The sequence below is a fragment of the Theropithecus gelada genome, chromosome 1 (assembly GCF_003255815.1).
Source record: "Theropithecus gelada isolate Dixy chromosome 1, Tgel_1.0, whole genome shotgun sequence".
Lineage (NCBI taxonomy): Eukaryota > Metazoa > Chordata > Mammalia > Primates > Cercopithecidae > Theropithecus > Theropithecus gelada.
In genome coordinates, this window is record NC_037668.1 from 135,707,443 (window position 1) to 135,724,949 (window position 17,507).

A 17,507-nucleotide genomic window follows, 5' to 3' on the forward strand; every position below is an offset into this window, starting at 1 on the left:
ACTATAACAATTTAAAAAAATCTGCTGTTGTCCCTTTTGAGCTAATTTTTAGTTTTAGAAAATGAAATCATATTTTTCTCTCTGCTTTATTAAATACATAAAATATAAGATACATATGCATATGTTCCATTCCTTTCTGTGGCTGGTATCAACTTTATCTGTCAAGGGCACTGGGTGCTCATGCATGCACACACACCTCCCTCTCAGATAAAGATATGGAAAGGTCAGCAATACAAGAATTCATTATGGTGTTTTGTTACATCTGAAAACACCTTTAGCCGAGACAAATGGAAATGGAATATGGTTTACTACTCCCACATTTAAGGCATCCTGGAGCTAAGGGTATGGTATTTCAACCTAGCTACATAAACATTTTTTATACTTACCAGGGTTGGCAAGAATAATCTACTGGTTTGGGCACCTAGGATATAAAAAGGCAAAAATAGATTAAGTTTACTTAAGGGAAGCTTTTAGAAATCAATCATTAATTCAGTTCAGCTGACTCAGCTCTATAAAACCCTAAGTAGCACAGTCCTGGAACTATCCACTGGCAATTTTATACAGAGTGAATCATAGTATATGTCAGATAAGTAGAAAATAATTCATTTCACTTTAATTCATTCTTTCATTCATTTTACTGCCACTGTAACTCTAAGAGGAGAGATAGCAGGCAAATATGAACTGGAAACTTTTAATATTTATTATCAAGGCAATTTAATCCTATCAAAGAAAATTAAAGTGAAAACGTTATTAAGAAAACCGAATAGCACTTTACTTTTCCAAGACCTTGGAAAAACATGCAAATTAAACAATATACAGTGGATGTAGATATTTAATATTTTTAATATTTTATTATTTATTATGAAGGCAATTTAATCTTATCAAAGAAAATTAAAGTGAAAACATTAAGAAAACCAAATAGCACTTTATTTTTCCAAGACATTGGGAAAACATGCAAAATAAACAATATACACTGGATAGAGACTCTTATTTTGTAATAAATTCCAAATTCTGATTTAAAAATCTACCAACTAGAAACCTTTATTCAGAAAAAAGTCATGAAAAATACTTATTTTTCCTTTTTTTTTCTCATAGAACTTTGCACAAGGAAAAATACTGCATTTTCTATTCAAACAAAGAAAGAAAATTTGTAGCAGCTGATGGTCAAATAGAAAATGAACAAAGACAGAGCAGGTATATTAATGTTAAAAATAAGAAATAAAATACATTGTACAGAGAGGGTTACAAAGTTTAAAAATTCCTACGAATAGGAGTAGAGATAGTTTGTCTCATGTCCAAATCTCTGATATATGCATCCCATGCTATTACTGGGATTTTTATATTAGGTGATTGAAAATATCGTTCCCTCATTTGGAACAGTAAAAACTATAGTATTTCAGAGATTAGCCAATGTGAACATGTCTCTAGCCATGCTAGTCTTCATAATGTGCTGTTACTATTTTGCCCTTCCAGGTTAAGAGTTATCTACAGGTTGAGCATCCCTTATCTGCAATGGTTGGGACTAGAGATGTTTCACATTTTGGATTTACAAAAAATTAGAATATTTGCATTACATTCAGCATCCCTAATCCAAAAATCTAAAATCTTACATTCTCCAATAAGCATTTCCTTTGAGCCTCATGTTGGCACTCAAAAAGTTCAGACTTTAGAGCATTTCAGATGTCAGATTTTCAAATGAGGAATACGCAAACTGTATCAAAAATCATCTTTCTAATCAGAACATTTGACTATTAATATTCAAATATTTTTATCCTATGGATTACATTTTTTAAAAAACCACTTTGTAAAATCCTGATAAGCAGCAAGTAATACTGAAGGTAAATTATACCCATTCTAATCATTCAAATAGTTTCTTACAAATTTTGTTTTCACAAACAAATTGATCTTCAATAGTTTCCCCTTTGATAAGAAGATATACATGGCTTCTGAAATCTGATGGGAAAAATATTTCCTCTTTCCCCCTCCCTGTTCTTTAAAAGTATAATGTATATTTATTCTTAAACCAAGCTTTCCATAGAGAGTCAAAAAAAAAAAAAAAAAAAAAAAAAGGAGACAGGAAGGAGGAGAGTAAAGAATTTCAAAATATTCTGGCTGTGGACTCCTTTGGCTGTTAAAAAGGTTGGAGATCCAAAAAAGGAAACAGTGACATAAGATTCTAAAACAGAACAGGTAACTGAGGCTGTTCCACCCTGAAGTGTCCCACTAGAGCTGTTCTCCCTCCAGTGGGTGCATTATGACATGTGAAGATCCAGGACTACCTTCCCAGCCATGATCCCTATTACTCAGGTAGACCCTATCCTTTTCCATCAGTCATGGGCCCTCTGCACTTTCTTCTGTGTACTATGGGTCTTTGTCTGGACAGATACTTCATATTTAAGATTATAGTTAATTTCCTTTTGGGAACTTTTTCATCTTTGAGCATACGGTTACTATTTTTTCCTAATGCCATTTTCTGTCAGCACCATAGTCTATTAACACTGCTAAACTTCTGCTATGAACATATAGTTTTTAAAAAACATTGAGAATATAGAATCCATACAAAATTATATATATATACACACACACACACACACACACATACAGAAATATTTATATGGGTCTAAATATATATAAATAAATATATATGTGTGTCTATCTATGTGTGCTTCTTCCTGAAGTATATACCTTATGAAGCTAGATGACACACTTAGAAGTGAACTTTGTGTTTGTTTGAATAAACTCTCACTATTTCATCTTTTGAGAAATTTCTAAGAGGATAGTAATTTCCTCTCACAACTTCTAACATATTCTTATTGTTTCAGATATTAATCCAGACACTGTAGGTTCACATTGTATAATCTCTATTTGGTTCTTTTTTGTAGTTCCTATTTCTCTTTTGAGGTTTTCTGTCCATTCATTATGAACATGTTTTCCTTTGTGTCCTAGAGCACCATAATAGCTGCTTTTAAAATCTTTTCCTAAGTCATCATATGGGAAATCACAGGGTTGATCTCCCTTCATTCTCTTCTCTGTTGAGTATGGTTCATATTTTCCTGCTCCTTTGTATACTGAGTAATTTTATCCTGTATCTTGGACAATTTGAATGAATGATCTACTGCAGAGGCTCTGGATTTTCTTATGTTCCTACAAAGACCTAGCTTTCCTTAAAGTTTATACACAGAATTTGAGGTTTCCTCTCTCTGACTCTTTTTAAGATTTCCTACATCCTTTTCCAGCTGCTGAGACTGCATTAAACTCACTCCTTAGTCTGGTTCTTTAAGTCAGAAATATCATAAAGTTTCTATCTGAATTTTAGCCACCCTGCATGGTACAATCCAGTGCCTATCTTAGAGCTAGTTATAAAACAAAGAAACTCACCCTAGTACCATTCCTTTTTCCAAGTGTCAGTCTTCTCCTGGGCAGTGCCTTCAGATAGTTTTGTTTTGATATTTTGTCCACAACTTGTAGTTATGTGTGGGAGGACTGGCCAAATAGGAGCTATTCAACAGTTACCAGAAGTGGAAACTCTTGTTGCTTCTATTACTGCTGTTGTTAGCTGGGTCTAATAATCAATCCTTTATAGATAACCTATCTTTTGTCTCAGTTAGTTTTAATATTTTGTCTTTAATGTCTTCTAGTTTCATTAAAATGCATCCAGGTGTTGATTAATTTTAATGTATGCTCCTTGACTCTGAAGATTAGTTTTATTATAGAATCTGGGAAGTTCTCAGGCATTGTTTATTTGAATATTGCTTTTCTACAATTATCTATTCTCTCCTTCTATTAAATGTATTTGCATCTCATCACTCCATTTTCTGTTTTATTTTTAATTTCTTAATCTCTCTGAATTGTTCTTTGAGAAATTTCTTCAGATTTCTCCTCCAATTTCCTACACAACTGTGTCTGATATGCCATGTAATATGTCCACTAAGGCTTTCATTTCAATTACTATACCTGAATCTTTTTCATAAATACCCAATTAGTGTCTTGCTTTCCTCTTAGATTTTTTCCCTTTAATTTCTTAAACTATATTAAGTATAAAATTTTGAATTTAGTATCTAAAATTCAAATATTTGCTATATTTGTCAGTTTAATTATATATTTTATTGTTTCTGCCGATCTTGGCATAAAGTGGTTTGTTTCTGGATTCATTTAAAGATTCCAAATTGTGAATGTATGTTCCCTAGGACATTATGTATAAAAGTCCTTTGGGAAATATGTGCAAAGAGGCTCTGATCCAGAGAGAATTTGAATTTTCATTGGGAGAATAATTAATGTGGATTTTTTTTTTAAATTTTAATTTTTTATTTGAGACAGAGTCTTGCTCTGTCTGGAGACTGGAGTGCAGTGGAATAATCTGGAATAATTTTAAACTACACTTCCAGCTTAGAATTATTTAGGTAGCAAAGCTGGTATGAATTTCAGCCCTTCATCTAGATGGTTTCAGATTTAAAGTTAGAAATTCTCCTTTTTTCTTTCCAATCCTGAACCAATACCAAGGTAGGCATATCATCATCAGTGGGATGGATTTTCTCCTAGTTCATCCACCAAGGGCTCCTGGAATCAGAGGTATACCCAATTTTGCATTGTGCTGCAGTTCCAGGCTTTGTCTCTAGTTGCCATATTGCCAGAAATGAAGTTGACTCATTTATGAACTGCCTGTGTTTTCCTCAGTTTTAGGTTTCTACCTGCCTATTTCAGAACTTTTGAGGAGAAGGATGTAGCACATGTAGGAAAATAAATTTTAAGCCCAGAATAGAACATTCAGCACTACTCATGGACCCCTGATAAACAATATATCCCAGAATCAAAAGCAATACCATTTTGCAAACTCCCTCAAACTATCCTCTCCCCTTCAAATTCCCCTCTATGTATCTTCACTTAACTTGCCCCATAATTTAAAAAATGAATCTATAATTTCATTAAGCAGTAAAATTTTAAGTAGCTACTTACTAATATAAAACAACCATATTTAGTAGTCCTGCTTACAATTAGAAGTTACCCTACAACTCTGTCATCTTAAAATTTCTGAACATATTTCTCCTTCTAGCCACTTCTTGGGTCAGCAAATATCATTCCATAGGATTCTACAGGCTGTCTTAATTAGTATCTACCATTGGCAATGTTCTGTATACAGCGAGGGACTTGCATTTGCTTTTTCACTCCTTTGTTCATTCATTCAACAGTAATTTATTAAATACCGACTTTGTGCCAGACTATCACTAAAATTTCAAATGCTCATTTTTCAGCCTTATTCAAGAGGATGTAAACAGAAAACAGTACATGGTATATTCAATGCTTAATATTCTTGATTTGATGTCTTTAGGTTCCCAAACTTCTTAATGTTAGAATGTATAATATCCTGCCACCTGCCTACATATATACATCACTCCTTTACAGATAGGAAGCCTGAATCTTGTTCTTACAAAGTCCAAAAACTAGATAGACAATCATTTTAGCTTATCTAATTAAATAAGAGTGATATCAAACTTCAATAATCTTTCAAGACTGTAATGTAATATAAGACAAAAATATGTAACATTATAGATCAATGGAACAGAATAGAGAGCCCAGAAAAAATGCCACACACCTACAACCATCTGATCTTTGACAAAGCTGACAAAAACAAGCAATGGGGATAGGATTCCCTATTCAGTAATGGGGAGAAGCAAAATTATGTCCTTTGCAGCAACATGGATTGAGCTGCAGGCCATTATCATATGTGAACTAACACAGGAAAGGAAAAGCAAATAACATGTTTTCACTTATAAGTGGGAGCTAAACATTTGATAAATGGTGCTAGGATAATTGGCTAGCCATGTGCAGGAGACTGAAACTGAACCCCTTCCTTATATGATATAGAAAAATCAGCTCAAGATGGATTGAAGACATAAATGTAAATCATAAAGCTACAAAACCCATGGAGGATAACCTAGGAAATACCATTTTTGACATAGGACCTAGCAAAGATTTCATGACTAAGATGCCAAAAGCAATTGCAACAAAAACAAAAATTGACAAATGGGACCTAATTAAACTAAAGGGCTTCTGCACAGCAAAAGAAACTATCAAGAGAGTAAACAGACAACGTACAGAGTGGGAGAAAATATCTGTAAACTATGCATCTGACAAAGGTCTAATATCCAGCATCTATAAAAAATGTAAATAAATTAACAAGCCAAAAAACAGCTCCATTAAAAAGTGGGCAAATGACATGAATAGACACTTTTAGAAACAAGACATACATATACACGGCCAACAAGCATTTGAAAAAATGCTCAATTTTACTAATCATTAAAGAAATGCAAATTGAAACCACAATGAGATACCACATCACATCAGTAAGAATGGCTTTTATTAAAAGTAAAAAAATAACAGATGCCGACAAGGTTGCAGAGAAAAGGGAATGCTTATACACTGCTGGTGGGAATGTAAATTAATTCAGCCTTTGTGGAAGCAATGTGGCAATTTCTCAAGGAACTTAAAACAGGATTGCCATTTGACCCAGCAACCCCATTATTGGGTATATACCCAAAGAAATATAAATTGTTCTACAAATAAAGGTATGCATGTGTATGTTCATCCCAGCAATATTCACAAACATGGAATCAATCTAAATGCCCATATGTTTCTGGATAAAGAAAATATGGTACATATATACTATGGAATACTATACAGCCACAAAAGAAACAAGATCATGCCCTTTGCAGCAGCATGGGTGGAGCTGGAGGCCATTATCGTAAGTGAACTAACACAGGAAAGGAAAAGCAAGTAACACATGTTCTCACTTATAAGTGAAAGCTAAAATTGAGTATACATGGACATGAAAAGGGAACAACAGATTCCAGGAGCCTCCTCGAGGGTGGAAGGTGGGAGGAGGGTGAGGATCTAAACACTACTTACCAGGTACTATGCTTAGAAACTGAGTGACACAATAATCTGTACACCAAACCCCTATGACACGCAATTTACCCAAATAATAAACCTGCACATGTACCCCTAAACCTAAAATAAAAGTTAAAAAAATGTGATATTAGATCACAGAACCACAGAGTAACAGACGCTTTTCTATTCTCTTTGTTTTTGAAAATAATTAAGCTTGAATGAGTGGAGTAAATTATCCTATAGTGCACATTCTAGAGCCAAGGATGGCAGATTCTCATGTTTCTAACATTAAAAAGAATGTCCAGTTTGGAAATTCAGTAACTACTGAAATACAGCAAGCAAGAGAGTTTAAGGAGAGTTTTCCCCTCAGGCAATCATCTCCATCATATTAGTAAACAAATTTCATTTATTTTGGAGTCAATAACTTAAAAAATTGTGTGGAAAACGTCACCCATATTACCAAATGGTGATATTAAAATCATGTTACCCTAAACAGAAATTTATCAGTATCATAACACACCAAGGAGTACATTTTAGGTTACTTTCACCCATAATATTAATTGAGCAAATGTTCATTTATTCTCCTTTTATCTGTGTTTTATATTTTCAGAAAATTCCATTATGACATTATATAAAAAGTAATGACACACTATAGAAAATATATGTAGACCTTTGGCTGAAAAATTTGTGGACTTTTCATTTTCTAGCAAGCTTTCAAAGACATCAGCTGAAGTGTAATATCGCCCTGTAACCCAAGTGACTGGAGGCAGACCATACCATTCTCAGTTCAGTGGGAAAGAGGAAACTTGTACAATGCATCTAATTTGTGGCTGTGGTTTATGTCTTCTAAAACCTTTTAGACAACTTAGCTTTATAAATTCTGCTAAGTAAAATTTGCCTCTTCTATATATTTTCTTAATATTTAAAAACATATTCTGACAATAGAACCATAGTGATGTTGAAAATAATGATTCTTCCAGAAAACAGTAATAAAATTAATAATCGATTTGGCCAGCATTCTTTGTAGATTTTTGCACAATTAATCACAGCATCAAAAACAAAATGAAGCAAGAGAAAATTAAGATACTTACACATGGGCAAGGCTTGACTGCATCACTTGGAAAAAATCCAACCTCTCCAGATGCTAAATTTCTGCCCTAAGAGAAAAAAAATGCCAGTGTTGAAAACAAATTTACCACAAATGATAACCCCATGATACCCCATACATAGCACTGTTACTTAGGATCCTTAGAATTCCTTATGTGTTATATCTAGTCCTGAGCATTAACTTACTGCGGTTCAGAAAAGGAAGTAAAAGCAGAGATAGTTTTCCTGGTTGTTCAACTTTACATGTGGTTTCAAGTCATGATCATAAAATAATTCAAGTTTATTTTTCAATCTACCCTTCAATTTTGTTAGCTTTGTATCTCTCAATCCTGTAGAACACTGGACACCAACGTTTTTGGCCCCAGGGATGTGGGCTGAGGTGGGGTGGGTGCTGGGGGTGTGACAGGTGGCTTCGGGAGGAAACTGTTCCACCTCAGGCATTAGATTCTCATAAAGGGAGTGCAACCTAGATCCCTCATATGCGCAGTTCACAGTCAAATCTGCACTCCTATGACAATCTAATGCCGCCACTGATTTGACAGGAGGTGGAACTCAGGTAGTAACGCTTGCTCATTGGCAGCTCACCTCCTGCTGTGTGGCCCAGTACCTAACAGGCCACGGTTCGTGGCCCGGGGGTTGAGGACCCCTATGATAGAGAGATAACAGCAGTTTCTATCTTTCACCTTTATATTCGTTGGCATAAGCAGATCATATGAATTTTGTGAAGGCATATAATTAATTATGAATTCCATATAAATGGATGCTATTGGTCTAACAGAAAACATGAGAATGTCTATTTAGCAAGATGAAATTTCAAGATGTGAAAACAGAAAACAATGTAAGTTTTGGATGATTTTCAAATGTAAAAAGAAATAGGATACTTATTAACAGAAGAAGACCATAAGATTTTGGAGAATAGGACTCTATTAGGTTGGTGCAAAAGTAATTGTGGTTTTTGTCATTAAATTGCAAAAATACTAATACTTATTGAATCCTTAATATGTGCTAGACACTGCTCTGAGAGTTTTATTTAATCCTTGCTATAATCTTTATGGTAGATCCAATTACTATCCCCACATTACAGATGAGGAAAATGAGACACAGAGAAGGTAAATAATCTGTCCATGGTCACAGAGCTAACAAGTACAGAGCCATAAATCAAACTCAGATGTTCTAATTTCAGGGCTCTGCATGGCCTCTCTGTACAAGCATAATAGAGACTCATGAAAAAGGACAGTGGGACTTAAATATAAAAAGTAGTTAGGAAACAATTTGACAGTGATAGCTGAATTCTATCATTGGTGATGGCATTTCTTTAAAGGTGTTGTGTGTTTTAGAAGACTTAAACTTGCACCAATGTGGAATATGGCTCCTAGATGAGTCTCACTTTTGGAGTTGTGAATATCACAAGGAAACTGATATCATGGTAAGGAAAGGGATTGGAGGGAGAGAAACACATGCTGAAGACACTATATAACGGAGTCTGCTGAACTGGCCAGTGGATTAGATGTGGGAAGAGAAGATGATCTGTTTCTGAGTTAAAGACTGGAAAAAGAATGAAGAATGGAGGTAGGAGATGACTAGAGAATCCATCCAAACAACACAGACTTAGATGACTTAGAGCGGAATCTGGAAACTGGAGCAAGGCTGCATCACTTGGAAAAAATGTAGAGAGAAGATAGAAGACAGAATTTACAGAAATTAGTGAAATAACAAGGCAGAAAGAAACGATAAGGAGAGAGAGGAATCAGAGACCTGGGAGGGATGGCAGCAGTAACTGCAAGGTTGGAAGAACTGTTTCTTTCATTCAGCTGTGTTTATCAAGTGCTCTATAATGGTTTATTTTCAGCATGGCAGTAAGATACAAATAAATAAATATGGTATTTGGGACTATACCACTAGCCAGACTTCTATATATAAATGCACTGCAATGCTACCTGAGTGCAAAATATAAGGGTGTGTGGTGGGAACCACACACTGATTAAGCTCAGAAGAGAAAAGAATAAGAATGCTTTAAAAAACAAACAAGACCTTTGAGAGTACACAAAGGAAAGAAGTCTATTTTGCAGAGGAAAGTCCAAAGAGAGAGCTCTGAAATGGTTTTTCCAAAGTACATTTGAAGATGTATCAACAAATTGGAAAATTATGGCTATTATAAAAATAGTAAACTGCCAACTTCCACTCTTCTTCAGAACAACAACAAAAGACTTTATTCTATAGAATGCAGAGTACACGAGAATAAGTGACATTTTGTGACAGGGTATGTTGGCCAATGCAATACTATCTACTTTCTCAGAGCAAACCTGATGCAGAGCCCCTCATGTACATTGATACCTTCATTCTGTTCCTCCTCCAAAACTCAGTTCGCACATTACCTACTCTGTCATCTCTTCCCCAAGGAGCAGATCCCAGATTGAATCCCATGCCTATTCTCCCACCGCACCTTTCCATACTCTTGGTGATACATAAAGTATTAGTGCTTTGGTAGTATTCACTTCTAGTAGTATATGTAATTATTGTTCAACATGGTCTTCTCTATTAATAGACTGTGAGTTCCTGGCATAAGGGATAATCTCTCAGTCATTTTTGTATAAGAAGATGTCAGACACAGAGTAGGCCCTTAACAAATGTTTCTAAGGGGAGATATAACTCAATCTGAGAGTTCCCTGTCACTGAGGAGCATGGCCCTAAATTCTTCCTCATTAAAAATAATAAAATACAGCCATGTGCCACATGATGACATTTCAGTCAATGACTAACCTTATAATGAGGGTGGTCCCATAAAATTATAATATATTTTTACTGTACTTTTCCTATGTTTAGATACACAAATGTTATAACTGCCTACAATATTCAGTGAAGTAATATGCTATACAGGTTTGTAGCCTAGCAGCAAGAGGCTATACATGTAGCTTAGGTGTGTAGTAGGCTACACTATTTAGTTTGGTATAAGTACATTCCATAACACTTGTACAATGATGCATTTATTGTATGTATCACTGTCATTAAGTAACCCATGACTATATGTCACATTTTTTTTTTTCACACAGGCAAGCACTGAAAAGGATTAAGCTGCCCGTTTCTATAGGAAAGTATTCATACAGTGACATTCTTTGACTTGTCCCTGACATGTTCTATAAGGACAGTGTTGAGGAGTGCAATGTCACAAAGCAGAGAAAAGAGGATGAGAACCCAAAGAATAAAAGAGTGGGAAAAAGAGATGAATTTTTTAGCTGGTGAAGGCATATGGACGGGCATAGTTGTTTCTTTCTTTCTTCCTTTGTAGAAACAGGTGTTACACACAAAAGACATAAACGGGAACTGGAAGCATACTAGACGGTAGAGGAAGAGACCGCGGTTGTATAGGAAATGCTCTAAAACTAGACGAACATATAATTTTCCATTCAAATCAGGACCTTTTGAGAGTAAACGGGTAGTTACTAATAACTATGCCAGAGCAAACGGTATAAATTGAACTGTTCTGGGTAAACAAGTACGCATGGTCATCATATCAAAACTCATTTTGTTCTTTTCACCTCGTTTAAAGGACACTCTTGGAGGTCCTTCAGGAGGGAAAAAATTTCACTAAACAGACTGCCAATGTCATTCTGAATTGTTTTTTTCTTTAATAAAATGCCCTAGAAGTTCAGGACCATTTCTTAAATGGTCATAGGCATTCCTTAGATGACAGAGTGATGAGAGATAATTTAACCTACTTTAATATATGAATAAAGTTACAATTACTTACTAATTCCTAGTCTCATCACTTTTAGCTATAATATGTGCTATATTCAATAACTTCTACTTATTAAAAAGATAGCTATCCTACAACATTTGGAGGATTCAAAACAAAGTAGTGTGTAGGAGGGGTTTCTTTGGTTTCTTGGTGGATGTGTGTGGGATGTTGGTATGGTAATTCATTAATACTAATGGATGGAGCAGCTGTCAATCCTCTACGCATGGATGAAATTGCAGACTGTAACTATGAAATAGACCAACTTCAAATGCAATGATTTAGTGCACTTTATGTGATGATATGAGGTTTTTACTAATCTTAGTGAGAGATATGCAACTGAATTTCCTTCTTCTTTACATTACTGTGTGGGCATTTTATTCTCGGTCAGATAATAAGCTTGTCATCCCTTTTATGAGTATTACAAATGCCAAAGATAGGGAATCATCTTTCAGTTCTCCTCCTGCCTTGTATTTGTTCTGTAAGTCCCTTAACATCTTCAAGGTCAACTTGAAAACATTCCTCTCTCATACTTACGTGTCATCTGATATACCATACGGTGCTATCTTTATATGCATTTATTCTGCAGGGCATCTCTGTACTATGTGATGAGACTTCCGTAAATCTAACAGTACAGGTTGGGTCATTCTTATGAAAATACATTCTTTGGAAAGCACCTGAGAAAATAGCTTATGGGTAGTATATGGGGAGAAAAAATCCACCTTTATAATTTTCATTCAATCACCTAGAGCAGACATAAAGCCAAATCATATTAAATTATAATTCATAAAATAATGCCTTTTTCCTGAAAAACAATTTTTTTTTCCTGTAGAAAATGTATCAAACTAAAATTATTGACAACTTCCTCTGACATTCCTGAACATCACAAACATAAAGGCATACTCAGGCACTTATTTATTTCTAACTGACCTTAGGTTTTAACTATTCTTCATTTTTCTTCAATAAGAATCCACACTGAATCATAATGAACTAAAACTACTTCAGGTTTGCTGATAGAAATGATATTCACAATCTACCTGTACAGAGAAATACATTAAGGTATGCCAGGATGCTAGAGCTAAAACCTCGTTTTTAAACCCACAGACAAGGATGGCTTAAAATGACAAAGCATATCTTCTGAAAATCTTAATCGTAAATTGCTTGGCTTCTAACTCTGTAAAAAGGAGAAAGAATTGCTTTGAGAAAAATACAGTGTCTCTTCCCTGTGCCTCATTTATCCCCTTAATACTACCTGGATTGGAGCTTTAATGCACTCCTGGAATAGCACTGAACAATTTGAAACAGATGTGGAAAGCTGAATGTAAAAGGGACAGATTAATGGATATTTATGAACGATTGGAAATTCTCCCAACTTACAATGCTCTAAACACTCTCAATGTATGCACGACGGTGCTGTGGAGATTACTAAGCAATTTATCACACATGGGTAATGGCCAGAGCAACTGTCACCCTGCCCAGTCACTTCCCGCTGTCAGAAATATACAGGTTGAATGTTTGGGGAAAGAAGATGTACAGCAGGGCCATGAATTATAGGAATATAGGTGAATACACTGTACACACAAATTAGTTTATTGATTGGATGGGCAGATGGAAGGAAGGAAGGATGGACGGAAAGATGAACACACAGCTTTTGGAATTATTCTGATGATGTTTGTGAGGACAAGCAATAAAAGAAAAAAACCAGCAAAGAGGAGGCGATCAGGAAAAGACCCAGTCAGAAACTGGCCATTGGTAAGGAGAGATTTTTAATCACAGCTGCAGCCATATTGTAACCATCATCAGTTACATATACATAAGGGATAGTTCTTGGAAAACACAGAAAGGCAGTATCATAGGATGTGTCATCAGAAGAGCTTGTTCTATTTCTAGCTCTGCTATAAAAAGATGCGCAACCTTTTGCAAGTCTCAGTGGTAAAACAAGGATGATGACAAGATCTGCCACACATGCCTCACTAGGTTGTTACAAGGATCAAAGAATTAATATGCATGAAAGTACTTTGCAAATGCTAAATACTTGTTTTATTTTATCCATAATATTGCTTTTTGATTATTGTCAATCAGTTATTTCATTTCTAAGTTTTCCTTTGTTATTTGGCCCATCCATGTGTTATTAAAATAGAAATGTCTAATCCTGTGTATAATCCTACCACTCTCTTCATATTTCAGTAAACTTGCTAAGCCGCAAGGAACATAGACTCTCATATCACTTTCATCTGAACAGGAACTATTATATTCCTGATAGTCCATTCCTTTACTCAAATGCTTTCTTGGCAGTACACATATTCTTTCATTGTTAATTGCCTCCTATATGATGAGTAAGATATGCATTTTCTACCAGTAAACACCTTGAAAACTTGCCAAGCATAACTGCATATGGTTATATGATGGCCACTACCATTAATTCCAAAATACTCATGCACACATACAAAACCGTAAGCTATGTATTTTTGTTATTTCTTAGTCAAAAGGGGATATGATCCTTAACTTTTGTCCAATGTATAAACAGTGAAAGTTCATGAGGTTGTTCAAAAGACAATATAAAATATCCATATCTCTGGCATATTTCTCTTGTAAAGTGACTGTCATTGGCTTAGAATTCTGAATAAGTCTAAGAAACTTGTACCTTGGTCCAGGATCTCTGAAATTAAATTTACCTTCAATTTGTATGGGTTTATAATTGCATCGAGTCATCAAAACATATGACAAAGGCTTCAATTATAGTTGATGGTTTTTCCAATTCACACAAAATTGTGTTTACTACATCTCTGAAATTTTGGCAGATGGAAGTGTCAAAAACCCTTAAAAATTAAAAGTTGTGAAATGTATACTGAGAAAAAAAAAACCCACTAAAAGCCATAAGCTGTACATCTACACTTATTAGATTTGAGATGAATACAACACTGGAACGAGACTTTACCAAGTGTTTTTCCTGTTATTCAAAAATGTATTTGGTGAGGTCCCTGTGTAAGACCTGCAGCAAGAAAGGGAATCCTCTGATTATGGGTGTCTGAATGCTTTTTCTCCAAAGTCTCACTGGGTGGGATGTACATGATACAATCCTAAATTATAGTCTTATGACTGTGTGTGTGTGTGTATGTGTGTGTGTGTATGTGTGTGAAGTAAACAAGAGAATACCTTTAATGATAGAAAAAAAAATTTGGGCAAGCAAAAACCAGTCTACATGTAGGTAAGTCAAAGCCCACATTGTTACTCAATACAAAATCTGGAAAGAACCAGGTTCTACCACATCTTGGTGAGAAGCCATATAACCCAAAACCAATCCAGGCTTAACAAAGGTCCAAAGAAATCTGCTTTTCTAATACTGGCAGACAACAAATGAATGTTTTTCTATCCTTGGCAATTTTAACCATAACTAATCACAAAAGAAAATACTCTGAGTCATAGAACCACACACACTAAATGCTCATGGCAGCATGAGATATTTTTAAAGAATGTTACTTTTCTACTAAGAGCAAAAGTAGTGCTTTAAAGAAAAGTTTACTGACTTCTTAATATGCACAAGGCACTGTGTTACAAACTAAGGAATTAAAAATGAATAGACATGGACAGGATCTTCAAGGATCTCATTCAGACAATGTCATTTCCTTAAATTCACGTTAGCTTTGGTTCTTTCCACAGATTTTTGTGGTATTTTTGATGAGGAAAAAACCTGTGAGGTGATAATTTGATACGACTAGGGAATTGGGTGCCTGGGTTTTATTTTTGGCCTTCTGATCTTGAGTAGGTCATTCAACCCCTCTTGGCTTCATTATCCTCACCTGTGAAACAGAGCGCACGACCTAAGGATTTCCAATGTCTTGGCTACCACCAATGTTCTTTGCTTATATAAGCACTTTTGCAATGCCCCCACAGTACTCCACTCAGTCATGGTTGGTCAAAAAATATTTGACCCACAAATTCTTAATTAGGGACAATGTGTGCCAGTAATTTAATCTTTTTTTTTTTTTTTCTTTTTGGGATGGTGTCTCACTCTGCTGCCCAGGCTGGAGTGCAATGGTGCGATCTCTGCACACTGCAACCTCCACCTCCCAGGCTCAAGCGATTCTCCTGCCTCAGTCTCCCAAGTAGCTGGGATTACAGACGCACACCACCATGCCCGGCTAATCTTTGTATTTTTAGTAGAGACAAGGTTTCATCATGTTGGCCAGGCTGGTTTCAAACTCCTGACCTCAAATCATCCACTCGTCCCAGCCTCCCAAAATGTTGGGATTATAGGCATGAGCCACCGTGCCAGGCCAGTAATTTAATCTGATAGCATTTATTTACAGAAGACAAGGACATTTCAGCTTCTTAATGACATTCATTTTAACTCAGTGTGAAGCGGTCTATTTTCCAAAGCACATAAAGGTTGATTTGTTAGAAATTGCATTCATTAATTCATTCTTCAGGAATTCAAATTATCATGAATAATTAAAATTCAATATATGTTATAATTTGATAAATTATTTGGCCACAATTCTTAGGGGCATGTGCATGTGCATACTCTACTGAAACCACTTGCGGTGTCAAATCAATAATCATGTCAGATGGAATTCCAAATTCATGGCCCACTGAAAGTATTCTGTGATTGACACAAACTTTTAGTAATTATGGCAGAATGTAGCTTATATAGTAATAAAATAATGGAAGAAAAAGGACCACAACAGAATTTCTCAGAACTTTCTCCCATAATGTTACTCCTTTACTCTCCAGAAAAAAAGAGATAACACTTCATTGTCTGAACTTCTACTTAGATGGCAGTGTCCTCATCTAGGTACATTATAACCTACATTGTACTATACCAAGTATTGGAAAAATACAAGAACTGTTAACCAAAAACATCCATCTTGAGAATTAACAATGAGGACCTCACCCACTTTGTCAGGAGGCCTGCCAATTCCCATAATACAGTCTGTACACTTGGAAACATTCCTGCAAACTCAGTTTATTATCTATTTAATCAAAGCCAGTTGACAATCACCCAGGGAAAATGTTTCTTACAGGCCTTTACTAATGCCTATTATCTTCTATAATCATCTCTCCCAAGGCCTCCCTTGTTCTAGTGCAGTCACACACTGCCTTTTTCTCCTTTCCTGTAATTAGGGACTCTGATTTAACTCAGTATTTACAGGCAAATACCTGTCAAAATCAAGGTCTCATGATTACAGGACATATTAATGCCGACTGCGCCTCTACGCTTTCACATAGCTTTTTATCCCCATGGCCACAATTTCAATTCTGCCTTGGCTTCTACTGATTTTACACAAGGGATGGGGCTAATACATCAGTGGTGAGAGGCAGTTTAGAAGAAAAGCCAAGATGAACAGTGGGACACCGGGAAAACAAGCTCCAACACTGCCTTAAAAGGATCATTGCCATGATAAAATCTAAGTTTGAGACATTATGAAGAAATGCCCTTGGATAGGAATCTGAAGGGGAAAAACGCTTACCAGTTCCCAGAGACGTTTACTCTCTGGTTTATAACCCAAAGCAATGAGTCTTTTGGTGTCCAGAATCAGTTTTCTTAACAAAGGAGATCTGATTCTTTCTTGCATTTCTGTAATGTTCTTATCTGCCTCTGACTATGATGCATACTAACACTTGAATTTTTAGATCAGAAGGAAAAATACACAGCTTTCGAAAATTCTACTGGAGCTAATATTGTTGTGTGGTCCAGAAAGGATTAGAAGTCTCCTTTTAATGTAGGGCAAAGGAAAAGAATCTTTTGAAGTGACTGACTTCTGAAGCTTCAGGGAGAGGT

General features: G+C 35.5%; 1 protein-coding gene across 3 annotated transcripts in view; it reads right to left on the reverse strand.

The window, feature by feature from the left end:
* The window catches only part of VAV3 (vav guanine nucleotide exchange factor 3), a 397,859-nt gene that overhangs the window by 35,798 nt on the left and 344,554 nt on the right, over positions 1 to 17,507 (reverse strand). For all 3 annotated transcript variants that reach the window (XM_025385822.1, XM_025385815.1, XM_025385831.1), the window contains 2 exons: positions 7,977 to 8,042; positions 387 to 421 (listed from right to left, as the gene is read on the reverse strand). In XM_025385822.1, coding sequence (XP_025241607.1) covers positions 387 to 421; positions 7,977 to 8,042 — 101 coding nt within the window. The remainder of the gene's footprint in view (positions 1 to 386; positions 422 to 7,976; positions 8,043 to 17,507) is intronic.